General features: G+C 42.7%; 2 protein-coding genes across 8 annotated transcripts in view; both read left to right on the forward strand.

Moving 5' to 3' along the window:
- Window positions 1-1125: 1125 nt before the first annotated feature.
- LOC111851283 (claudin-4-like) lies at window positions 1126-2941 on the forward strand. The gene has a single exon (XM_023826043.2). The coding sequence runs from the start codon at window positions 1175-1177 to the stop codon at window positions 1958-1960; it is 786 nt and encodes a 261-aa protein (XP_023681811.1). The 5' UTR covers window positions 1126-1174; the 3' UTR covers window positions 1961-2941.
- A 12361-nt stretch (window positions 2942-15302) lies between these two features.
- LOC111851371 (glutamate receptor ionotropic, kainate 1) overlaps window positions 15303-27309 on the forward strand; it is a 47957-nt gene continuing 35950 nt past the window's right edge. For 5 of the 7 annotated variants that reach the window (XM_072701049.1, XM_072701046.1, XM_023826234.2 and 2 more), the window contains exons 1-2: window positions 15303-15606; window positions 16041-16450. In XM_072701049.1, coding sequence (XP_072557150.1) covers window positions 16366-16450 — 85 coding nt within the window. In that variant the 5' untranslated portion in view covers window positions 15303-15606; window positions 16041-16365. Of the gene's footprint in view, window positions 15607-16023; window positions 16451-27309 lie in introns of all 7 variants that reach the window. The other 2 variants (XM_072701045.1, XM_023826236.2) reach the window with 2 other exon arrangements.

Below are 27309 nucleotides of genomic sequence, written 5' to 3' on the forward strand. Positions count from 1 at the left end.
ACAGCGTAAATGCATATGTATTTTATGTGCATTTGCGCTGATATGACAAGAAATTATCGAGCATTTTAACCTTTATTTGCTAATTCATACTTCATTTGTGGTATAGAGGTTAAAATGCACAAACCTGTAACTAGTAGCAATTAACTAGTTAAATGCCTTGAAGCCTAACAATTACCTCAGATATTTATGCTAATTAAGGCAGGTGACCCCAGTTTTGCATGCCAAACCCAAAAGCTTCCATTGTTACATCTGTCTTTGAAACAACAAAGGAAAATAAAATAGTAATATTTTTTTACAGTTGCCTGAAATCCCGTCCATTGCGATTTATACATTTTCCACTCTTGCTCTCATTGCCGCCCCGCGTGACACCTGCCGTGTGCTCATTCACCGACACGCTTCGAGGAAATTTTGCAAACAGCAAGGACATGATGACCCAGCGCGAGTGGCACGTGGTTTTGGGGTTGACTGGTCGCATTTGCGACAAACAGGTTGTGGATTTAAAAATCACAGAAGGCAGATGATGCCTTTCTCTAAAAAAAATCACAGTGGGAAAGCTCAGTCAGTCTGGTCAGCAAAACAGAGTGACTTTGGAAAGGGCTGGAACTTTCTTTGGAGGAATCAGGCTGGCAGAAAGCCTTCCGAACAAGCAACTGTTACATTTGGTTAGATGTGAAAAAGATCACAAGCATAATGGGGGGGGGGGGGGGGGCGGCAGAGACCCTGGGGCTGAAAGTGAAGTAGAACAAACCACTGTAAACAAAAGCCATCCATGAAGCATAAATACTTTGTAAAAACTCCACACCCTGATAAGAGCATCTGCTTACTGAAAAAATAATATATCACTGAACGTGGGAATATTCTCCATGCCTGCAGCCCTCTTGTGTGCCCTGCCTTTGTTCCATAAAGCTCAATTTAACAAGATGAAACAGGACACCTATGAATAAACATATCCCAAAGCCTCCTGCCACTCCTGGGTCCCAAACACAAGGACGAAAGAAAAAAAAACAACTGGTTATAGGGGATTTTGTTTCATAGCAACAGGTAGGTGGCCCCGCCTTCGCCAGCCAGGGGGGCGGAGGCTTGGTCAGGACTCTCGTCAGTTCCTATTCCACAGGGATGCAAAAGCAAATGAGGGGAAGGTTATAGCTCAGAGCAAGTCTGAGCTCACGGGAAGATGGCCAACCTGGCGCTGGAGATGGTGGCTATGGGCCTGAGCCTGCTGGGCCTGATCGGGGCGTCGGCGAGCACAGGGATGCCCATGTGGAAGGTGACGGCCTTCATCGGGGAGAACATCATCGTCATGGAGACGCGCTGGGAGGGCCTGTGGATGAATTGCTACCGGCAGGCCAACATCCGGATGCAGTGCAAGGTGTACGACTCACTGCTCTACCTGCCGCCCGATCTGCAGGCAGCTCGCGGACTCATGTGCTGCTCCTTGGCGCTGGCGGGCCTCGGCATCCTGCTGGCCATCACCGGCATGCGCTGCACCTCCTGCATCAGGGGCAACTCCAGTGCCAAGCGGGTGATGCTAATAGTCGCCGGCAGCATGATCCTGGCCGCCTGCCTGTGCGTCCTCATCCCCGTCTCCTGGACGGCCCACGTCATCATCCAGGACTTCTACAACCCGCTGCTGATCAACGCTCAGCGCCGCGAGCTGGGGGACGCCTTGTACATTGGCTGGGTCTCCTCCGCCGTGCTCTTCGCCGGAGGCTGCATCTTCACCTGCTGCAGCATCTCTCGGGACAAAGACGCCCCCGATGAGCGGACGTACCCCCGCAGCGGCGCCCTCCTGATGTACCCACCGCAGGTCCTGCAGCCGCACCCCTTGAGCTACAGCTACCTCTCCCGCCAGCCTTCCCTGCAGCCCTCGTTCCACCCGGCCATGCAGCCTCCCATCCATCCCGCCATCCAGCTGTCCAGGCACCCGTCCAGCGTGCACAGCGGCATGGCTTACCTCTGACATCATCGGCACTGGCCTGACCCCGAGTCCGGCGGAGATCGGAGTCCGACAGCGGCGTCACGCTCCTCTCAGGTGGGGGCAGATCTCTCCACCAGCCCGTCCGGCAGGATCAGATGGGGCCCCGGCAGCCCCAGGCCCGCCTCTGCAAGATCCAGTGCCGAGAGGATCACCTAAATGCAGTGGACTGTGAGGGACATTCAGAAGGATAAGTATCAGCAATATATGAGATGAGTGAAATTAAAATGAGCACAGTGACGAACATCCTTTAATTAATTCTGTTCTAGAGATAATCAACAGATTGCAAATTACAGCGTATCGAGCAATAATTAATATCATGTTCATTAAAAAAGTATATTTTGTATCCTAATGTTCCAATGCAGTAGAAGATGTCTTTAGCATTGTCTTCTGAATAAGACGTGAATATTGGTCGGTTTTTCAGAGATGATCAACACAAGCATCCATTTTCCAGGGACGTGCTCTTGTCTCTCCTTCTCTCGCTTGTGAAATTTATCACCCGTGACAATGAATGCTTTGCTCTTACTGTGGACATCGGGTTCTTTTTCTGTGTAAAGAGAGTTTTAACGTGTCTCTTTACGGACGGCAAAACGGAGAGCGTCATAACCTGGGGCTGTGCCTCTCAGGCCACTGACGGCGCTCTGTTTAGGACCGACACGCCGACACGCAAGCAAGGACTCGAAAATCATACCCCCCGCTCTTTTGGAAATAGTTTCTTGTCCTTTGTCAGTAGGGTAGCAGAGAACGTAATAACCGGGGCACCTGTGCTCCCTGAAAGCCGCCTGACTGGCCCCATGCCCGAAACCCCTCCGTGTGACTCGATGGGCTCTGTCATTCGCGAGAGTGGCCTGTCACGTTCATCAAGCCGATGCCCACTGGACAGAAGACGGCAGGAGCTCTGGCTTAGTGTCAGATTGTAGCTTTGCTGAATTAAAAATCTGCTCTAAATAAAACTCAGTGAAGTAAGGGCTTTGAACAGCTTCTTTTTGAAGGGTCATTTACAGGCTGTTACCGGGTTAAGAACATCCGACTTACCAACTCGTACTAACACACAGACTACCATAAAGCCTATCATATTCAAAATTTACTTCATAGTAACGAATGCACACACTACTTCCTGAAGCCCGTGAAAACATTGTGCAGCTTCAGCAGTTCATCGACTCCAGGTACAGTACAGTGCCGTATGTAGAACTTCTATTATTACTGTTTTATTAGTTACTGTATTATTATTTTATTGACTTAGCTACAAATTCGACTTAAAGACAGACTTAGGGAAGGGAACGGATCTCGTGCATAACCTGGGCTCTGCCTGTATTACATTTCATACTGCAATTATATACTTACAATTATATAGTCATTATTTAACTGAATTTATTTAGCTCCTTTCTCTAGACTCCCAGAAGCACTTGCATTGGCATATACATCGGTTCACTGAATTTGTTCAGTTTACTTTTTTCCATTAAACCTTGTAAAGTTTGTATCCTTCCTGATATTGTCAGTGGATGAAAGTCACAGTAAGCAGACTGTAGTGAAAGACTGAGAAAGACCCCTAGAGGAACTTCAATACAAACAGGCTTTCAGGTCAAATTACACATTAACCACATCTCTCTGTTTCCGCATTCCTGTCTTGTTTGTAGCCTCCTGTTAATACTGTATTACTAAGCTGTAGTTTGTAAATCTGAGTGTGTAATGAAAAAACACCAAATGAACTGTTTTACTATAGAACTGAAAAAGGAAATGAAATAGAAGTCATTATATTACCCTCATTGCAATAAGAACAGATGTGTGTGTGTTTGTGTGTAATATGTGAAAAGACCTATATATCAATCTTGGAAAATTCCCCTTTTTACAACTTGATGTGCTTTTAAAATTAAAATCTCAAGGTTCAAGTTTAGCTTTATGCCCAAAGGGAAAATATTTTGTGGCCAGTTTTCACATCCAACAGAGCACAAGGACGACTTAGCTTTCAACATCAGCACAACACAGTGTAATAGATGCAACAGACAGAAAAGTACTATAGATATAATAAATATATTAAAAAGACAATGGGCAAATTTTCCATTGCAAAGAACAGTAGTGCATGAAAAGAAAACTTCATCCTAAGTACAATATTCTGAATATCTGCTATGATGCATAGAAATAGTACTGGGAATAAGGGAGACCCATAGTGTCTTAGTTCTACAGACAGGGGGCACTGAAATAACAACCTGTGGACAACAACACAAACTCCATATTATTGGATGGTCATGACAATTCAATATAGCTAGAGCCCTCCTACATTTACATTTACGGCATTTGGCAGACACCCTTAGCCAGAGCGACTTACATAAGCGCTTAAGTCTTTTTAGTAAATACATTCTAATACTGGTTCAATAGAACCAAGCTAAGAAAACAAACTATAACTCTAAAAACCCGATTTGCAAGTAATTTTTTTAAAGAGTATAATCATGGAAGTCCTAATCCAAGTGCTTCCGGAAAAGGTAGATTTTTAGTTGTTGAAGGCACCCAATGACTCAGCTGTTCGAACATCTAGGGGAAATTCATTTCATCACATGGGTGCCAAAACAGAGAAGAGTCTAGATGCATGCCTTCCTTGTACCATGAGAGATGGTGGGGATCAGTTGAGCGGTGCTGGAGGATCTGAAAGAGTGTGGTGCGGTGCGGAATGAGATAAGTTCTTTTAGATAGGAGGGTGCTGTTCCATTTTTAGCTTTGTAGGCAAACATCAGCGTTTTGAATCTGATGGGGGCGGCACCAGGAAGCCAGTGGAGTGAACATAACAATGGTGTGTTGTTGGAGAATTTGGGAAGGTTGAAAACGAGTCTGGCAACTGCATTCTGGATCAATTGCAGAGGACGAATGGCACTCTGAGGCAGCTAGGAGTGAGTTGCAGTAGTCTAGTCACAAGATGACGAGAGATCGAACAAGTACCTGAATGCCCTGTGAGGAAAGATATAGAAGAGGAGAAATCAACATGATTGGGAAATATTAGCAATGTGAGACGAAAAGGACAGGCGATTGTCCATGGTGAGCCAAGGTTGTGAGTGGTGTCCAAAGGACATGCAGAGACGCGAGTGGAGATTTGAGTGCCTGATGGAGGAAAGGAAAGGATAAGTTGGGTATCATCTGTATGGCAGTGATAAGAGAACCCATGTAGGAATATGACCTCACCAATAAATTTGATATAGAGGGAGAACAGAAGAGGACCAAGAACTGAGCCCTGAGGGATGCCAGTGGAGAATCTGCGTGGGGTGAATGTGGATCCCTTCCATGTCACTTGATATGACCGGCCTTCTAGGTAGTAAACAAAGCATTGCCATGCTGAGCCACGGATTCGAAGACTCATAAGGGGGGACAAGAGAGTCTTGTGGTTGACCGCGTCCAATGCTGCTGAAAGGTCAAGGAGAATGAGGACAGATTACAGTTAGGCTGCTCTGGCAGCATGTAGCTTCTCAGTGACAGATAATTATCTTAAAATGTGAGTCAAATGGAAGTCAGCACAAATGAAGACATATATTGTGCGTGTCTGAACTCTCACACTCACTGTAAAACTTTTAGTAGAACCCCTTCCAGAAGCTGTAGAAGCCTTTCTGCTCCAAAAGCTGGAACAGCACGGTCAGGTCATGAGAAACTAAGCAGCCGAGGGCAGGTCTCAGGAGAGCAAAATGAGTTTTATTAAATAAAACAGGAGCAGGGAAACAAACAGGACCATGCGGGGTCAAAATAGGAAGACTAGGATTGGGAAGGGCACATGCAACAGGAGGATTGACGTTAATGACGGGACTGAGCAAAACAGGACTGGGAAGCACATATACAATCACTAATATGATTCAGGTGTTGATGTTTACCACATTAGGATCGGGATTACGAACAAGACACAGCTGGGAAGAAACAAGAAGGTTCTGGAGGACCAGCAACGACCCCTGCTGATCATTCCAGGGGACAGGACGGGTCGTGATGAGAACATGGCAAATTACACAGGCAAACTAATTTAGTGTTTGAATCTAATCATAAATAATGTTTACTTCCATTTCATTTGTCATTTGATAAAGAATTGCCTGTGAAAGACCTGTGACTGAGGTAAACCTACAACAATACGTATATGATCAATTAACAGTAAGACGAGAAAAATGCATTCAGCTGCATTTTGGTAATTAACTTAAGGTATGGAATGCTGGAGCACCAGCATACAAATGGCATCCATACAAATGAGAACACTTTAGTTGTGGCTTAACCAAGAGTAAATGAGTTGGTTTAACACACAACTGCATGTTAAGTTAAACCTGATTTAGTTAAACCAGTGCCAAACTACTGTTAAACTAGTTTTATTAAAAGTTACTAAAACCTGGCCAAAGCAAAAAACACTGAATGATATCTTATTACATGTGTGCGGAGTTTCCATGTTCTCCCCATGTCGTCGTGGGGTTTCCTCCGGGTACTCCAGTTTCCCCCCACAGTCCAAAGACATGCTGAGGCAAATTGGAGTTACTAAATTGCCCTTAGGTGTGCATGTGTGAGTGAATGGTGTGTGAGTGTGCCCTGCGATGGGCTGGCCCCCCATCCTGGGTTGTTCCCCGCCTCGTGCCTGTACTGTAGCTTCCGGGACAGGCTTCGGACCCCCCACGACCCAGAAGGATAAGCGGTTTGGAAAATGGTTGGATGGATGGATAATATTTCATTAATTTAATTAATTTCTCCACCGGACCTTAAATTCTCCAAAATAAATTATTAATACTGACAAGTGATCCATGTTGCAGCTGACAAAAAAACAAGGCACTTCACTGAAACCAAGCTTAAAAAGAAGAAACCACAAAGAGTCTAAACACTGGCATGTAGAAAGCAAGAATAAAGCAGGGAGCAACACGGGATCAAACACAGTGACTAAGTGAGGAACAGAAAAAAGGCAGGGATGTAAATAAAAATGAGATGAGGGCTAGACAAGGGACAGGTGCGGGCCAGACTGGAGAAACAAGACAAAGGTGAGGGTATTTAACAACACTACACTTCAAACATCAGAAGATAATGGGAACATTGGTAAATAGAAAATAAAAAATAAACTAGATACAGGCAGGGTAAACTAGAACCAAAGACAAAAAAATTTAAGACTTAAAATGTAATACAAGAACAATTAACCAAGGTGACAAAAAAACTCAAAATATTTCACAAACCCCATGACTGCAGCCCAAACAGCAGTGTGGCGGCCTGGGGAATAGGGGACTACTTATGTGAAGCACACAAGACTGGGGAACACAAAATGTGATGGCCAGCGACACCAACTGGCTAAAGAGGGAAACAGACACGGCAGGGACGAATCCTGATGCTATACTAAGTTTAATATCAATGATCCCATCTTCAAATGATTGGTAAATTTTGTCCTAAATTAAAAGAACCTCATTCTTCCCCTAGTCCACTATCAGTTTTTGACAAAAGCCATAGTAAAGCACTATGCTTCACTGAGATGACAGTAGCTGTGGGAAGAACTGCTTCGCATGTCTTACCATTTACCTGAGAACTACCCCACAAAGACCATCACCCTTACATGTGCGCTCCTTCACAACCTGGCAACAGACTGCATTGAGCAACATCTCCCTTACCAACAAGGAGCCCAAGGAGTTTAAGATATTAAATGACCCTGTACAGGCTTATCCAGTGTAACTGCCCATCCTCTTTGATCAAGGTTTCAGAAACATGCCTACAAAATCCAACAGCACGCAGGTTTAAAGATTTCAATGTTTTAAATACTATTAATAATATCTGATTGAGGGCCATGTTTTAACTAAATCTCTCCTAAAACAGCAGCTAAACCAGATGTACGCAGGTTTATGATAAACCGGAGACAAAGTGACCTCTAGTGGTGTTTAAGGGATTTTTAAAGGAATGTAACATTTAGGTTTTGTTAGGGTGACCAGACAATCCATGTCAGGGAGGACACTTTGAGCTACTTCGGGTTTTACAAACTACTTTCTAATTGAAAGGCTCCTGTGCTCGGCTAAATAGTTTAGCTCTTCTTGTGCTTTGACTGGTTTGTTTCCTTGACTGAAAGACTCATCCAGCTGTTTCACATTAGCATTAGTGACACATGCATGATTATAGGAGACTGACCAATCAGCACACAGCAAGAGCTGAGTGCTCAAGTGAAATCCAGGTCCGTTTAATTGAAATGGTAATTTACAATTCCTGTCCTAGCTCAGAGTGTCCTCCCTGACATGGATTATCTGGTCACCCTAGTTTTGTTTAAGACTCAGTTGGGATTTGAACTAGAGGTTCAGAAGACAGCAGTCTTGTGGTGTATTCGTATTGCACCAGCAAGGTCATTATTACAAAACAAAAACGTATTTTATGCCCTTTCAGATATTTTCCCAGTGCTGACTTTTTAGTGCTATGTGCAGAGGATTCAAGCTGCTTCAAGAAAACAATATAAATGTAGCAAACACTGGATTTTTATCAATGGGGTCTTTTGTTATAATACATTAGAACGATGAGCAGAAACACGCTTTTTATTGCAGATTTATTATAAGGATTATTCTTTAAACAGGAAAAAGGTGGCAACACGACAGACACAGATTGTACTTACACACGGGTCTTTTATTACCTATTACATGTGGGTGGAAACATTTTATTTATTTATTGGATTTATTGAGCAAAGGCAGCACAAAAGACAATGTTACATGAGAAAACAATTTTCTAGCCAAAGGCTAATTTGCAAACCTAGTCCTTGGTTGGACTTTTAAAAACAGACAATAACGGCAATGTTGTGGCCTACATGCACCTCTAACTTTGTACACAATAAATATTTTGGTATATATAACATTCATTTAAAACAAAAAAAAACAAATCCTGAATGTTAGTTATATATTGTGGTGTTTGCAATTACAGCTGTCTATTTCCTTTAATCCAATGTCATTGTTTCTCAGAACTATTTTGAAGGATCTCTGTCTTTTGTGCAGCCAGGGTAGGTGTGTGGCTCGGGCAAACCTGGCACCAGACCACTAGGGTTGCAACAGTTTTGTGCAATCGCCTCACATTGCCTTCTTGGTGCTTTGTCAGTCTTGGTGCATTGTCTTTTTGTGCATATTCTATAGTACATCATAATACATACAGAAAATGAATCTTAACGTTAACAAGTTGTCTTACAAGAGGGTTACAAAAAAGAAAAAAAAAACATTTCACGGTAACATGAAAGTAGTACACAATCAGGAATGGGAAATACTGTATTTGTGATACATGTATTTAAGATACTTAATTAAAATACTTAATTTAAAATATTGGTATTTGACTTACAAAAATGGTTATGTAATTTTTATCTATGTACTTTGCTGTTTAGTATATATTTGAAAATACAAGAAATACTTTCCCCAGGAAGATTAGTTTTTTATACATTTTAATGAATGGTCTTTAGAGTCAATAGTTGATCACTTTTGTTCAACCAAAAGACTTACAAACTCCATTTAGGGCTATTGGTGTTTAAAGTTTTTAAGATGTTGCGTTTGTCATTTTTCTATTTAAATTTAGTTGTTACGAGGTATTTCTGTGGTGCAAAAAAGGGAAGCGGTTTTGTCAATTGAATTACAATTATGGAAAGCAGAAGACAGCACAGCCCTGAGCCTGTGCCTCAGTAGGTTTGGTCAAACTGGGACAAAGGAATGTCCAGAGTTATGAGTAGAAGGGGAAAGGAAATCCGGCAGCTGGTGAAAGAACAGCCAGGCTACTATCAGCGATTCCTTACAGTAGCATACCTGCTGTGTACTACATGTATGAATTTCATGTTTGCCTTGCCTAAGATGAATAAGACCCTCCAAATTCCTACTGTAACCATGACTTCTGATTCAAATCTATGTGTCCAGTTGCTCACTATGCCCTGCTGCCATTTAACCTGGGCAGGCCTTAGCAGGCCTTAGTCAAATAGTACCAATTTCAGAGGGCATTAAATTAAAAAATGTACACTGAAATATCTTCAAATAATAATAACAATAATAATGATAATAAATCTGAGAATTCAAACATAGCATACAATGTAGTATACAGAGTGGCCCCTACAGGACTCTGCCTTTATAAACGAGCTCCCTGATTACTGCCATTATATGACTAGCTGTGTGCCCATTGGCTACAGACTCCCCACAACCCTGAATAGGACAAGTGGTTACAAAAGATGGATGAATGGATGCCTAGTTGTTGGTTGTAATATTAGTTTCCATTGACTAATATTATTTGAGCATCATTATTTTCCTTGTTGTTATGTGGAGGTGTAATAGGCCAATTTTAATTTACAGCAGCTGCCTGTAATCTGAAGTCTGCCAACTACACTGTTTAATCATAAAAATGAATGACACCCCCCCCCCCCCCAGCTCTCAAAAGCATTCTGACTTCCAATTTGAAGAGCAAGCTTCTTTATTTCCTCAAGGATCCCCACACCAACATTTTCTGTTCCAGTAATTCACATCTCTGTACTAACGTACATGTGTAACAGTGTCCACAAAAGCATATTGTAATTCAATGAGGTGGTGTTGGTGCTCTTCATCCAGGCTGCCTACTATAGCATCTGCAATCCACCAGATGTCGCTGTCTAACGTATCAAAACACATTTCCTGACCCGGCAACGTCAGTTAGGCTTCATCTGCCCATAACTAGTTTCAGCTTTAATGAATTTCTTTGTGATTGTCCTACACACAATAATGCAAATGCATTTCAAAAAAGGACACTCACCACATGTGCAAATAGAACAAACAGGAAAGATTATTTCCTGGAATTAAAGATGCACAACTACACCATAAAAGAAACTTGGCTTGGGCTCACAGACACCATCACTCTAGCTGACGCCTCACTGAATGGCTTTAGTTCCTGGCAGAAACCTTGCTCTTCTGTGCATGGAACTTTCATGACAGCCGTTTTCGACACACTTTTCAAAATTAAACCAAAAATTTCACATTTGAAGCAAACCTACTTCAAATGGCGTCTAACGTGGCCATCTACAGTCTCGTAGTATACAGACCCCCTCCACCACACATCATTCCTAACTGAACTGTTACAGTTACTCCTTACATAGCCATCTCTCCTGGACCGATACTGAATGTCATTAGTCATTAAGTGCCATTGGTTCAATTTTGGGGTGATCTGTCTCAAAATTGACCACTTTTCAGTTTGTCACCCCTACAATGTGCCTGCAAAGTTTTAAAACAATCCCTTAATTACATACTTTTAGAGTTACTTTGTTCACAAGACCAAGTGTCTTCTATAGCTGCCGTTTCCTTCCTTTGCTGCCACACAGTGTTGTTGCTTCCTTCTTGGGGCAATTTGTTTGAAAATGAAACCAGGTGTAGATCTTCATCCTTGTAACGTTCGTTTTGTGAGACAATAAGATCCATCGAATAGTTTTTGACCCAGATCTCATATACAAGATCAAATGTCATCTGCTTTCATCATTCCCTTTACTACCACTAGGCAAAGTTGCTCCAGATTTGAGGTGAGCTGTCTCAAAATGTTATCAGTACCAGGTCAGTATCCATACACTGCCTTCGCTAAGTTTGAAAAACATCAGTCAAATCATTGAGTTTTAATAGGATCAAGTGTCATAACTTCAGTTTTTTTGTTACCACTATATACTTGCTATTCATATACTGATGCCATAAAATAAATATGCAACACATGAAATTGGTGATCAGAAGACCAAACTTTGATGAACTCCAGGCAAACGCCCCTGCAGTGATGTAGGAAGTAGTGTGAGAGTAACAATCCACTTTTTCTGGAAACATGACTGACAGAAACATGTCACCCCTTTCTTGCTGGCCAACTAGGCAAGAGCAGAATGTTGCTTCCATACCAAACAACCATGCACCAGCTCTCAGGACTCTTTCATCCATTTGGAGAGTGTACCAAGTTTCTCTGCTCAGGGCACTGCAGCAGCTCGCTGACCTACAGAAACCCCACCATCCCTGTCCCTGTGACACACAGAAGATTGCTGTAACCAGGGCTGCACACCTCAGCATTCTGAAGGATTCTGAAACGATTTCATGGCATTTTGCATTCCCAGGGCCTGGACTTGACTTGCGCTGCAGTTTCTGCTGACTGCCCTCTTGCTGTCTGGGGCCCCCCGGGATGCTGTCTTTGGCTGCGGGATGGTTCACAGCGCGTTGGAGATTATTGCCCTCTGCCTGGGGTTAATCGGTCTGATCGGGGTGTCTGTCATCTTGGGGATGCCCATGTTGAAGGTGACAGCTTCCATCAGGGCCAGTGGCTGCTACTCACAGGCCAACATCTGGATGCAGTGCAAGGTGTATGACTTGCTGCTCTACTTGATGGCCGATCAGTAGACTAATGAGCTGCTCCCTTGTGCTGTTGGGCTTGGGCCTGTTGGTGGTGCTACCGGGCATGCCTTGTGTTTCCTGGGCCTAGCACAAAAGGCAGACTAGGAGCACAATGGATAGTGGCCGGCACCATGCTGAGCCTGGCTTCCATTTACGTTCTCATCATCTCCTGGACACTACGGAGTAGTTGGGCCCTTGAGCGAGGCCCTTAACCTGCAGTTGCTTCTTCCAGGTTATGATGTTAATCTACATCCAGCCCTATAAGGAGGCCCTCCAACTTACAGGGAAAGACTTGGGTGTTGGTGGCAGGATTGTCACTCCAGTTACCAGAAAAAAACAGGTATCGCCCGCTGCGTGGCTGCACTCAGGTTCTCATCCCTGAGGTGGTTTGTCGTGTGGTGGGTGTGGCAATGCACGGTAATCAGTGCATGCTCCTTACCTGCTCTTCCATCTCCTCGATGGGCTACGTCATCATCCAGGACTCCTACAGCCCGCTGCTGATGGATGCACAGAGCCGCGAGCTGAGGGATGCGCTGGGTGACCAGCAGCTTCTTCCTGGCCTCCAGGCTCTCCTGCATTCATATGATGCTGATATCTGACTCGCTTAACATGTCTCACCCACAAGCCCTCAGGCTTATCGCATTTCAGCGCTCCCTGCACGTTCCCAGTTTGACCCCCTATCAGCCCGTCATCCTGTGTAAATCCTGCGCCTCCAGCTTCCTGCCAGACACTGTCTTAGTCGCATTTCCTGCGGAATGGATATCCCTGCATAATGCCGGTCAGATACATGCCGACCCTGCTCTGTGTGGACAAACTTCAGGGTGGAAACAGCCTTTTGGGCAGAAAGCTGTGGTCTGCAGGACCCAGTCGACCCACAATGTCAGCTCGCTGAATCACTTTTCAGCTTTCTACAGGAGATCTCCCCAGAATCATGCCTATTACTGCAAGCACCCATAGACCTAAGCTTCTGGTGTTTTTAAATGATGGCTCTTTTGTTCAGCTTCTGTCTTTGATAATCAGTAGTACTGAAAAATATATGTATGAACCGAAAAAGACACAATATTTAACTGACATGGCCATGTGGAAGGTTGTATTGTGTAACTGAATATATAATTGTGTGTAAATAGTGTATATGTTTCACTGCATTGAAATAAGCCTACATTTTTTATTTTAATGTATTGATTATTTAAATAACCAAATTGTGAACTGTGAGTGTGGTTTGTTATTAATGTACAGAGTCGGACTGTTTCCTGCACAGGGCACAGCTGCGCCTTTTGAATTCTAATGACGCTGTGCAGAGAGAGAAAGAGAGAGTGAGCGAGGGAGAGAGAAAGAGAAAACATCTCTCTTAGGTCAGTGGAAGAAAGCAATGTCAGCAGTATTCCTCGAATTTTTGCAGGACGATGAAACGGTCACTTTACAGTATGCCTGTTTCATCTGGTGTGTGGGTGTTTGTTTGTGTGGGAAGCTGGAAGTCCTAGATGTTTGGATTTTTACATTTTCCTTGCTAAACTCTGCATAATTTGATAAATATTGTATTATTTTATTTTTGACTTATTAACACCTGAGTGTTGCTTTCTCAGACATTGTAAAGTGATCTATTTTTAGATGTTATGTTATTATTAATTATTAATAATTCATTATTATTATCGTCATCATCATTATCATGCCCCATCCTGGATTTCTCCCTGCCTTGTGCCCATAGCCTCTGGACCCCTCGCGACCTTGTATACGACAAATGGTTACAGAAAATAAATAGATGAATGGATTATTATAATCATCATCGCCAGTATTTTTATTTGTTTATATATTAACCTTGCTATATGTTTAACTGGTTACACGCTCCTACAATAATTATGTTACTATGAGAAATCACCTGACATGTGCTTTTGCAGTCAATTTGACCCCAGACTTGGGATTCGGTCCTATGCAATCTCACACTGAAAATGATATGAGGATAATTTATATTTAGCTAAAACAAGGAAAACTGAGCAAATAAGGGACAAGGAGCAAGACAAGGAACCAACTAACATACAGAAACACCAAAAACAAGAAAGCACTGATATCCAATAACAAACAATAGGGAAACCCAAAAAAGGAGAACAGCTGAGACTGGTTTCTGGGCAGTGTTGAACCGATAACTGGAGAATTTACCAGTCTGAGCCACACACTCGACTCAGTGAGCTATGCAGCAGACCAGTGAACTGGGAGAACACACTAGAGGTACAGGACTACAAGATGGAGGAGGGAACAGGATGGCTAACCACCTGCTGGTCAAAACGGAAACTTGTAGGACAGGGTCAGATGGGTGCCGACCCTGAGAGCTGAGACACAAACACACATTGACGGCAATGTAGAGCACATTTGTAAAGGGTATTGACAGGACGGTAACAAGGAGACAACAGTAATTCCGGAGAACCGGTCGAGATGTTTTTTTTTCCCAAAGGCTACCAGATTTTAGGCTGAAGGGAAGAGACATAAAATGCTTTATTGCACAGAAACAGGTGGCGCTAGACGCAGGAATTCACCCAGTGTGTAAGAAAAAACGAAATGATGTTGACACATACAGCTCCTCACTTGGTAGCTTAATGGTTGTGAAAACAAAAACCGTTGTGCGTGACGGTTTCTTGCACCTGCTGCAGCGCCGTTAATTAATCAGCTTGCTGTGCCACTCCGGTCCGTACGGCATGTTCATTTTAGTGCCATTCCAGCAGATGGCACTAATAAACAAGTAGTTAAAGTAGTTAAAATGTAATTTCAGTGCCTGATCTAAGACCTGATTTGCTCCTTTTTCTGTGGCTAATTCAAATATTCGTTTTCGAGTAGGCTATGCCTATAGGTCTATTTTAACATCGAAACAAACAACAGAAATAATACTTTTCTTTTTTACATTTTAATTTTATTTAGCAGCCGCCCTTTTCCCAAGCGACGTAGACCATAGACATTTTTGTAGGGAAAACCGGGCCGGACAGTCCCTGGAGCAATTCGGGATTGGGGGCTTTGCTCAAGGGTCCTGCGGTAAAATGACTCTGCCGACTGCGGTGATTTTACCATTGCAGGCACCGCCTCCTGAGCCACCATCACAATAGGCCTAGTGATAATAATAAAATCATCGCTGAAAAGTTTGCCAATGTCACGCTTCTTGCAATATAGCACTTTAAATTGTTTTGATCCCAAACAAATCGGTATAGGTATTTGTAAGTACTATTAGTAGCTAGGTTATTTCATAATCTCGTTTACTCGCCAGGCCCGCTTTCGCGTTCAGCACTGGATTTTTCAACAAGTGTCCATTCAGCCAAACGCAAAACCTCAACATCTGACCCAGCTCCGGTAACGTATCCTGTCTTTACATTTTCTGTAGACGTGTAAAAGGTGTTTTTTCCGTTGAGACATTATTTATGACATTGTACTAATATATTATACAGGTCAGTTTTGGCGACTTTAAATCATATTCAGATTTATTTGGGGATACGAAATACTGTCGCGTAAACTGAATAACGTATTTAATATCTTCTCTGGCGAGTCAATGGACATAAATTAAAGTCATTTTATTTATTTGAAGCTTTGTTTGTCTTACTCAAGCTTAAGTATTTGGGAATTGAACCGAATCAAAAATAATTTATGGAAACATGTATTTTGTGAGGTCGGCGAGACAACAGGGAACAGGCCAACTGCTTTTATTTCCCATTCGGCCGTAAAAGATGAAACTGAGCGCTGCTTAATGTGAGGCAGCGGCGCCTCTTATAGATCCCCGCTTCCGTCAGGACTCCGCACGCGCCCCGCCAGGGGTCCGATCCCGCGCGCCGCTGCGCTCCAGCGTAATCTACGCCGAACTGAAGGGATACACGTATTACCGGGACGGACCCGCAGCACTGATGGGGTAAAACTGAGGAGAGAGCCGGACTCGTCCGGACCTCGCCGACGGCAGCGACGACAGAGACGACAGAAGGACATCTAAAGCGACAGAATGCGACAGGTTCGGGTCGGATGCGAATGTCTGTGCGCTTACAGAAAGGAGCGTCGGGAGATTAACAAGAGGAATTAAGAGAAACCGATGTCAACGTTAAATCTCTTTCCCCGACGTGGACCATGGAGAAAAGAATGGGGTTTTTACTTCCGTTGCTTTACTTTATGGCAGAGTTTTATCTGAGTTCGCAGCAAGTCCTTAGAATCGGTAAGTAACAAGTATCATACAGTTTTATATGCATGATATTAAACGGTTTTTACTTATTTTGTTTACCATGGTTTGGACTGAAATTCTGCTTTATCAGGATGTTGCCTTTCCTTAAGTATGTTTTGTGTAATCTAGGAACGTTCTTCGTTTTTACAATGATTTTTGATTTTATTTAGATATGATTTGCCTTCTTTATTCTTCAGCTGCTGATCTCTCTGACCACTTAATATGAATAACATTGACACTGAGACCTGTCGATGTACATATTGAGTGAATTTTCCCTCTAATGGTTAGTAAAAGTAAATAAATGTCCACGTTACTATATATTTTATTCAGTCCAACCTGTACCAAGTCACACTTTTGTGGATAACTGTAGTTCGACCTCGGTACTCATATCACTACGTGTTTTAAAGTGCAGCATCTGCCGAAAAGCAAACCAGAGAACGCCAAACATTTAACTGCGACGGGTCTGATAGTTTTCTTTCTCACACATACGCTCATATTATTTCAACCCACCAGGAATAAGCTAGTATACCCAAACTGAAAACGTTGGTAAAGAGAGAAACGTTTTTTCTATTTCTTTCTCGATTAATTTAGTTTAAAGAATCCCCACCAGATAAAATAGCAATCCACCTTCTGCGCAATATAAGAAATCCTTGTTATCTGTTCCCATTTAAGACAAAAACAAGTGCTAGCTCAGTCACACCCCAAATACTGTGGCTTGCTTTTTCAATTTTTCGGAAAAAAAAAACAAGGGCTTTGAAATTAAACAGACGTATGTAGGCTTTAAATAAATTTTAATATAAATATGTTATCTGATCTCTTATGCAATCTATGGAATGAATTTTGTGTGTGTGTGTGTGTGTGTGTGGTTGAGAGTGAAAGAGGATATTCCATATTTGAGAATGAACAATTACAGGGTATGTGTGATTCTCCAATGACACTTTCACAGTGGAACTGCTTGAAAGTCAGCCCTGTCACTCAGTGAGCCCACACCTCCCACCTTTAACCAGTTTCCCATCTGTAGGTGTTTAACATTTTGTAGATGGTGGAGATTATTCAAAGTATTATGAACAAAGTCATTTTCTGTACAAAGAATCAGATCATGCTTCTTGATGATGAGCAAAGCTTGTTTATTCAAGACAGGTCAATGTTTACACATCATCAGACAGGCTCTGATATAACTCTGTAACTAATGCTTGAAAGAGTTCAATATCTCCTCTGCTTTCAATGTTATGGTCCACCCTGAATATTGCTAGTCTTACAAAATTAGCTGTGGAAGTCCAAAAACTCGTAATCTTTGTAGTTTTTATGATGCTTTGGGAAATTTAGTGATCCTCTCGTGGAGGAGATTTGTGTGACTTGGTTTCCGTTGGAGGGTTACCTCTTCGTCCTGGATTCCTTTAAATGTTGAGCAGTAATTTCATTCCCATCAAGGCTTTATTCCTGCTGTCCTTCCAGGATCATGAAATGAACGCGTGCTTTCACTCAGACTGTAGCTGTACTGTAGTTCCCAATCACATATTCAAATATCTTATTATTATGATGCATAATATAACAGATATACATTACTTTTACATGCCTTATTTATCTTGTGTCTCAAAGCACAAACACTATTAATAACTTGCCAACTCCAAAAGTTTGTATCAGAATGATCTACATTAATCAACACAACCTCACAAGATATTATGGAGCTGGACACGACCCACAGGTAAAAATTATTTCAGACTGTTGTCTTAAAGCAGAAATGTTTAACTGACCACAAAAAATGTTTTATCCCATAGACAAAATGCACATCAAATCTCTCCTTCAACCATAACAAGTAGATTAATATTTCATTAATTCAGAAATTAGATGCCTATCTCTCATAACTCTTTGTATTGGGTCGCGTGTTGGTCCTATAAATGTTTAGCTAAACCCATGATGTTTGCCCCTTTGTCAGTAATAAATCAGTATTGTGCACATCCTACATACAGGCCTGCATATGTCCTGTGGTTTACCGTCTTCATTTGGCACGAAGTCACAGTATTTCCAGATGTCACTCTGGCTGCACTTTTTATCGATTTAAGCACGGTGCTGAAAGCTCTGACGCTTCTGAAATTGTCATCTTACACCTTGAGTGTGAGACTACACTCAGGTCTAGGTGTGCACCTTGGGAACCTATGGGCCTCAATGGTCACAGTGAACCGGAAGTACAGGCTGTAGAATCGATATCATGAAAAACGAGTATTGAAGCGGTTTTATACACAATAGAATTGATGCTTTTGATACTTTTGATAGCACTACTGGTGGTAAAGCACTGGAAAACCTAGGGTAGACAGAGCTCTGGTGGCACATTCATTCTAGATTAGATTAGGGTTAGATTAGATTAACTTCCCTGATCCCAGAGGGAAATTCCTGTGCATACTGCAGTGTAGTACATAGAGCATACAAACTGTACATAGTGCAAAACAAGCAGTGTGCAAAGACAGTACACATAGTGCAAACACTGTAAACACTCAAATCGAAAAGTACACAAATACCAACCTGAGAAGACAGAATATTGCCAAGATGGGATGTTATGGCTGGGGGTGGGAAGTGGAGCGTTGGGAGGAGGCATGTAGTGTCTGATAGCAGCGGGTAAGAAGGATCTCCATGAGCAGCTGGAGACCCAGCTGAGGTTCATTCACAGCACGGTGCTCCAGGATAGCGCCCCCTGCAGTGGATGGGCAGAATTGTTCATAATGTTGTTTAATTTTTCCTACATCCTCTTCTCTGCCACTGCCTCCTTGGGTTCAGGGTCAGTCCCGTGCTGGAACTGCCCCCCCCCCCATGAGTTTCTTCATGTGTTTGGCATCACTTTACCTGATGCCACCTCCCTGTAAGGCCACAGTGCAGAAAAGCACAATAACCACCCTGGACTGACAGCACATACCCAACACCTCACTGCACACGTCACAGGATCTGAGCCTCCTCAGGAAACAGGCAGCTGTGGCCTTTCCTCCATAACCCCACGGTGTTGTCCTCCCAGTCTGCTCAGGTGGCCCCCCAGGTACTTGTAGCTCCTCCCCGTCTCCACTTCCTCCCCCTGGGTGGTGCCTACATACAGTGTTAAGGGATTTAGAATGAGTGTGTGAAAGCCCTAGAGTAGCTCTTCAGGTCCAGACCCCTGATGGGGTTTCCTAGGATTGGAGCAGGTCTACATCTTAAATAATCAATTCAAATAACATTTCTGGCAATGCGGTTTTTGGTGCCATCACAGAAAGATGACAGTAGTTCATATCAGGCACCTCCTTGGTGCTCTTCTATATGAAGGTACTGTTCCTCAGAGGCGGTTTTTGTTTATATTTTATTATTGCCAGTATGTGTGTTACATCTTGATTACAAAGACGTTTCGAGCCATTTCACTGTTGCTCTAGAAGATTCTCCAGTCAAACTGTTTTTTTTCTTCATATACAATACTGTGAAAAAGTCTTAGGCAGTCCAAGAAGATGATGTTTAAATGATCTTCATGTTGGTGTAAAACTGTCTCAGCTTGGCCATTTCAAAGCCTATTCTAACGCCACTCCAGTGTTTGCAGCAACCATCCAATAAACCAATTTATTTCCTGACCTTGAATACTAATAAAATTTTTCCCTGTCTATACATTTATAGTCAAATTTTCACTCTAATTTCCTAAATTGTTAATTAAGTGATTTGGTGGTGAAATTTAAGAAATACATTTTGTACAGTACAGTACTTCTCCACAAATGGAAATATCCCAGCACTTGTAGGAGTTTATGGAGATGATATCTGTGTTGGCAGGTCCCGATCACTCTATGTAGCCACACTCCCCGATCAATTGCAATTGCCGGAAATCTGACCGCTCTGCTCCGATGTCACTGAAGTTATTTAACCAGTGAAAGCGGTTTTAGATGTTTTAAGGAACTTTACTGTGTCAGCTTACCAAGGGTTCTCCTGTCCTGCTGTCTCCTGCCTGCTTGAGCTCCCTCCTGTGTGCCTTCGGTGTGAATGTCCTCCCAGACCTGATTTCCTGTGACTGCGTGTGCACCTGATCCCTCTCTTCGTGTTTGTGGTTGTAACGGTCTCCACGCCTCTACACCAGTGATTGCCTTTCCCTTCTCTCCTCAGGACAGACCTCTCAGCTTAGTGATTCTAGTTCAGATTGGCTTCGTGTTTTCTATCCATCTGGGACCCCTGTTCCCAGTCCGCCCGTGACTGTATCCTTTATGGGTAACAACAGGGACATATTAGGATGCTGACAAGAAGCAGAAACTGATGTCTGTGAATATAACCGGTTACATGACGATGCCACTTAAAACCTCCCTTCTCCTGGAGTACAAGCCAGTGCCTCTGTTGCCCCAGATCTATATCCACCTTCTGGCATGTTATTGAGAAAATGTCTTCACATCTCGATATGGTGAATGAGTCTGGCTGAATCTCTTCTCATTGGGAATACTAGCAGGTCTTACGACCATAACAAAATATACGTCTTTCCGCTCAGAAATATGAAATTATTATTTTCCTTCTTATTGCATTACTTCTGTAGACAAATTGACAAAAGTCTCTCCTATGGGAGACCCTACAATTCTGTTGCTTTGACACATGTGGACAGTGTGATTACTGTAGTGAGCTGACTGCTGGTGCTATCTGATATTTTGGAATATACATTAATAAAATGTAAATTTAAATGATTTCAATGTAATGTATTCAATTAAACTACCAACTTACAATTTTTTATTTAATAAGGCTTATCTAAAATTTTGTATAAATGTAAGATGCCTTAGCTCTGAATAGCCTATTTAACACTCTGTGCCTCAGTTCTGCTGATGTCATTATCTCCTTGCTCCTACTCTTTGGGAAAGTTGGGAGGTGGTGCTGTGGAGGTAACTCCGCAGAAGTAACTCCAGAAGCCTCCAGTCCTGCTCATCTACCATCCATCAGCCGATAGATAAGGAGCCCCTTACTGGGAGTCACCCAGTACATTTACAGGCACACTAAGAAAATTGAATTATTGTGTTAGTCCAAGTAAAACTGGACTTTTAAAGTACATGTAAACATGTTAGTGTGACTGAAATCGTACTAAATCAAATTTCTCTAAGTCGGACTAAGACTCCAAGATAATGTGACTGGAAGCCGATTTACTCCTGCATGTAAACGTTCAATCGAACCCAAACTGGTCTAGGTGTTCTGCTCATGCTCCACACTTTCCCCCTGGGCTTTGACCCGGAAGTAACAGAAGGAGCCGGTACACAGAAGAAGCTTGGAGCATAGCAGACGACGTACAGTACATACGAAATGTACAGCCCTGTAAAGCCGTCCGATTCACCGCTCAACTAAAGGGCACTTTTCCACTGCAGCAGGTACCGTACTTTTGGTACTTCAAAAAGGTACCAGTACCGAATGACATCACAATGTGAAGCGGGGTATTTTGTACCGAATTTGAAAAATGACTGTAGTAGGACTGGATGACGTGTGATATTAATACCAACATCACGTGTTCTTACATCGCTAGTCAGCTAGATTAAGATCAGGCTTTTTCGTACCTTCAATTTGGTATGGATATTATATCAAAGTCTTGTTAAAACATTTTTAATGTATACTGTACAAGGTTGGGCTGTTGTAGAATTTTGGGATCAGAAATTGTATCAGTGATACCAGCCCCTGTATTGGATTGAATTGGATTATGAACTGGATCAAAAAAAAAAGGGCGTCACAGACAGCAGGGCAGGCAGGAGAGACGTCATAGGGAGAAAGGGCGTCACAGACAGCAGGGCAGGCTGGAGAGACGTCATAGGGAGAAAGGGCGTCACAGACAGCAGGGCAGCTGCTGCCCATTGCTATCAGAAACAGTGAAGCTAATACAGTGATCCCCCACTATATCGCGGTTCAGCTATCGTGCCCCCGCTATTTCAAGGATTTTTCCCTGACCCATCACATTTCTCTAGGTATCGCGTACCTTTCTTGTTTTCAATTGTTTTCATTTTGTTTTAAGCCCTACGATGGCTCCCAAGCATCCTGCATCTTCTAAGCCTTCTGGTAGTAGTGAGCCTAAGCGCCAGAGGAAGACCTTGACCATTCAGGAGAAGGTGAAACTCCTGGATATGCTTTGGGAAGGAAAGCGTTATGCGGGCGTCGCTCACCATTATTAAAATGTTCTTATTTTTACATATTCCATTACGTATACAGAGAGAGAGAGAGAGAGAGAGAGATGCACATAAGCGGGGGTTCACTGTGTAAGACATCGAGGAGGTCACTAAAGCCGCATATAGGATGCTGACAGACACTGTATTTGGATGGAGTCACGAGTGTTCATGTCCAAGTCAAGACCAAGTAAATATTCACCCGAGTGCGTCACAAGAGTCCTATCATATGTGGACTTACGGCCGGACCGAACCGGACTCTGGATTCAAGTACCACGACTCCGATTTGCATTAAGATGGTTTTTATGTGATATGAATGTTTGTTTTTTGTGAAGCTTTGCTTCTCTTGTTTTAAAGAAACTGCTACTGATTGGATTCCACTTTTTCTGATTTCCCTCTACAGCAAAAGAAATATCTCAGGAACAGGGTTGCTTTTTATCTTGTTCATTTTGCACAGAAGAAGTGCAAAAAAAGCTACGTGGAGACTGCTTTAATACACTGGACTTATAATGAGAAATGCCATAAGTTGCACTAGGTGGGAAAACTCAGAAACAGCCCCCAGTCACACTAATGTCTCAAGAGAAGACCTGGCAAAAAGTTAAATCTAAGTGCAATATACTAAATTAAGTTAAATTCAGTTCAATTTAATTTTATTTGTATAGCACATGTTCACATGCATTGCCTCAACATTTCAACATTACATTGCCTTAAAGCACTTTACATTATCCCTGTCTAAAGCTCCCAGTGAGCAAGCCAGAGGCGACAGTGGCAAGGAAAATCTCCCTAGAAGGAAGAAACCTTGGGAGGAAAGCGAGTCAAAGGGATGCCGATCTTCCAGGAGGTGACAGAGAAAGTCAGATGAACAAGATGGCAAAATCCTATTTTGAACAGTCTAAACTTTAAAATTTGATTTTAAGTGGGGCAGGGGTTAGGCAGGTGATGGCACACAGGTTCCTGGTGCTGCTTCTGACAGCAGAATCAGAAGTGGAACAGTAGCAGGGCAGGCAGGAGAGACGTCATAGGGAGAAAGGGCATCACAGACAGCAGGGCAGGCAGGAGAGACGTCACAGGGAGAAAGGGCGTCACAGACAGCAGGGCAGGCAGGAGAGACGTCATAGGGAGAAAGGGCGTCACAGACAGCAGGGCAGGCTGGAGAGACGTCATAGGGAGAAAGGGCGTCACAGACAGCAGGGCAGGCTGGAGAGACGTCATAGGGAGAAAGGGCGTCACAGACAGCAGGGCAGGCTGGAGAGACGTCATAGGGAGAAAGGGCGTCACAGACAGCAGGGCAGGCAGGAGAGACGTCATAGGGAGAAAGGGCGTCACAGACAGCAGGGCAGGCTGGAGAGACGTCATAGGGAGAAAGGGCGTCACAGACAGCAGGGCAGGCTGGAGAGACGTCATAGGGAGAAAGGGCGTCACAGACAGCAAGATAGGCAGGATATCTTGATAATTTGGGGTCTGCAGGCAGCACAGCCCAGGAGGGGTGAGGGGTGGGGGGGGGGGGGACATTTTGCACCATATGAAGTTTTTTTAAGGATACAGATGGACAACGAGAATGAAGGGCATTACAGTAGTCCAGTATGCAAGTTATAAAGGCATGTATCAGTTTTTCTGCATCATGAAAGGAGAGCATCTTTTGAAGCTTGACTATGTTCCGTAGATGGTAGAACACAGTTCTAGTAATACTTCTTATGTGAGCATCAAAACAAATATCAATCAACCAGGACACCAAGATCTCTGACTACCGTGTTAAGCTGAGTAGGAAGGCCACTGGGGTTGGGCCTGTCAATTTATTTCAAATAACCTCAGGACTAGCAGTTCTTCCATTTTTTCTCTGTTTAACATAAGGATTTTTTTTGCCTCCGGATATAGAAGAATATATAGAAGCTTTATTTGTCATTGCATAAAATACATGGTATCAAACACAACAAAATTTAGAGTTGCCACTCTTGGTCAGTGCTTCAAGACTAATATAGTTAAAAATAATAAATATTCATAAAATATATAAATAAGTAACAGCCAGGTGAAAACCCTTCCATTTCACTCAATCACAAACCCTCTCCTGAGCCCCAAGGGTGGCCCACACTCACTCACTCCTACACCCCCCCCAAGCATATTCACCACTCCTCTCACCCAAAACATTAGTCCCTACCTCCCAGACAAAACAAGACACTCCCACTATCTGGTACACAGTTTTCTAATCCAGAGAGTTGAGGTGCATCATCTGGTTTAACATTTATATATATAAATGGTGTATCATTAACATAACAATGGAAATCAACACCATCATTTCTAATGTTACCAAGTGGTATAAAGTGAACAGTATTGGGCCCAGTTCCTAGGATTTGCTCCAGGCTCATTGCTACCCTATACTGGATGAATGGGTATAGAAGATGGATCAATTATGGTACACTTACACTAGAGTGACCATATTTTGGTTTTCACAAAAGAGGACACCTGTTGGCAAGACGTAAAGAGAGGTGTCTAATTCAATTAAATTAAAAAAAACTTAATTTGTCCCTGAGGGTCAATTAAAGGCCACAGGGCAGTTGAACAAAGGACACAATGACATAAAGTGCAATAGCATTTACAGTATTTAGAAGATGCTGTGCAGAATTGCAGTCAATCAGGTAGATGAGAATTGAATAAATACTGTATGTAAAAGGGAGGGATTGTTAGTGGATATGGGGGGTCAAGTGCAGAATGAATGACAGATTCCAGTGCAGGGAACTCCTCTGTGTCTAAGCAACACTAATATGCACATAGAAAATATTCCGACTGTAGAAAGCAAATGTCAGCATGAAACAAAGCAAAATCCTGGACATTTCAGGCAGATTTTAGGTTCCAAAAAAGTCCAGGAAAAGGAGGACTCATAGTCACCCTAGCTTAGACCTACATGCTGTTAACTGCTTTCTGCATGGGTTTTGCAATTAAATAGCTCCAGAAAGGTAACCTACTGAAAATTCCTCACTGTGACAAAAACATAACAATAAGGCTGACTCACTCACAAGGACACCTAGCCTGAGGATTCTGCAGCAGCCCTGTTTTTCATCATGATGCAGAAGATTCAACCAGCTGTCCATGAAGTTTCTATGTTTACAGTTTAACTCGCCCTGTAACTGCCCGAGAGGACTTGTAGCAATCATGATTAAATGACAAATTCTGCATTATCACATAATAGCTTAACATCACCCATCAGCTTTCAAATGATCGGTTTCTGAAATGATCTGTTTCTGGCCAATATACTGGCTCATTCATAAAGTTGGACGCTGGCTAATTTAAATCAAGGACGACGTTCAAAAATGAGGTTCCCCATGTAAGACTGAAATCCACATCCAGCAGGGAGACATCCTTCTTTACAAACCAGCACGCAGGGGTTAAATGAGAAGCAGTGGTATCACATGTAATTAACTTGTTATTGTTCTTGCTGGTGAAATGAAAAGGACACTATTCAACACTCTGGGGATGGAGGGAAGTATGAATAAAGCCCATGGTGAGTATGTGAGCAACTCTATGAGAACTTTCAATATGATTAGCGAGGATGTGGCTAGCTACCTCTCACTGCTCTCCAGCTTCATCTCCACTGAGCAGTAGCTCTAGCAACAAACTGCTCACAAACCCCAGTGATTGCTGCCTTTCCAGCCACCAAACACCACAGAGCTTTCGTTCTTCACATAAGGGAAAAGGTGCCAATAATGGTTCATCCTCACGTCGCATCTGTTGATTGCAAGCTTCTGTGAAGTGATTACCCCCCGACGGCTTTAACACCTGTTTTAGTGGTCCGTCAAAGTGCATCTTGGTAACTGCGGCAGCCAGATGCAGCACGAGCTGGACAAACGTAGGGGTCTGGCTTTATGTGCTCAGTTTCCAGCAGGGATGATGACCATCCAGAGCAGAGTGCAATGAAGAGGCTGATCCAGACAGAAGTCTGGAACGGTGGAAAAAAGACAACATTTGCAATGTACAATGAAACTGCAGGACACAGTTTAGACAGACACTTTCACTGCTGCGTTCCTGGAGCGTCGAGCCAAAGAAAAATTAAGTGATGGCCAAACTATTCTCTGAAATGACCATTTATGCTATATTTAAAATTGATTTGTTGATTTTTTTCGCTAAAAAAGTTTTGATCTAATCTGGCAAGAGTTTGTATTTTAACGCATGAAGAACAGAAGCATGATATTCTTGTTCAGACATTTTGTCCACTGAGATGTTCCACACACAAACTTCACAGGGATGTTTTTTCTAAATGGACCCAGAAAAGGTGGGGCATTTTTAGACTGTCAGCCATGCTCTACAATACCAATTGCATCCCTTTTAGTTTCAAGGCGCCAACACGGAGGTGTCAGTTTATAATACATTGATTAAATCAGTCAACTCACTCCCAGAAAGACATTGTTTTCCTAAGTCATTTCCATATGTAAACAATGAATGATGTGCCTTTTATTTTCAATCTGTTGCGTCAAGTCTTCTGTTTGCTTGTGAAAGTGTGCTGGTCTTAGTGTTATAACCTTAGCTCTGATGCCGTATCATGAAATTTAAGAAGCTCATCACTTCCATGGATATTGAAGTCAGTTATTATGAAAAGGAAATATTATTTCCCAACAAAATTTTAACTCCAGGTATTAAAGAACTAAAATCACAATTGTGAATATTGAGGTTCTTTTTCAGATTTTTGTTTTTAGCAATGGGAGGGTCTTATTTATCCAGAACCCACCCCCCGGGTGGGTATGGTAC

This window comes from Paramormyrops kingsleyae, chromosome 17 (assembly GCF_048594095.1).
Source record: "Paramormyrops kingsleyae isolate MSU_618 chromosome 17, PKINGS_0.4, whole genome shotgun sequence".
Taxonomy (NCBI): Eukaryota; Metazoa; Chordata; class Actinopteri; order Osteoglossiformes; family Mormyridae; genus Paramormyrops; species Paramormyrops kingsleyae.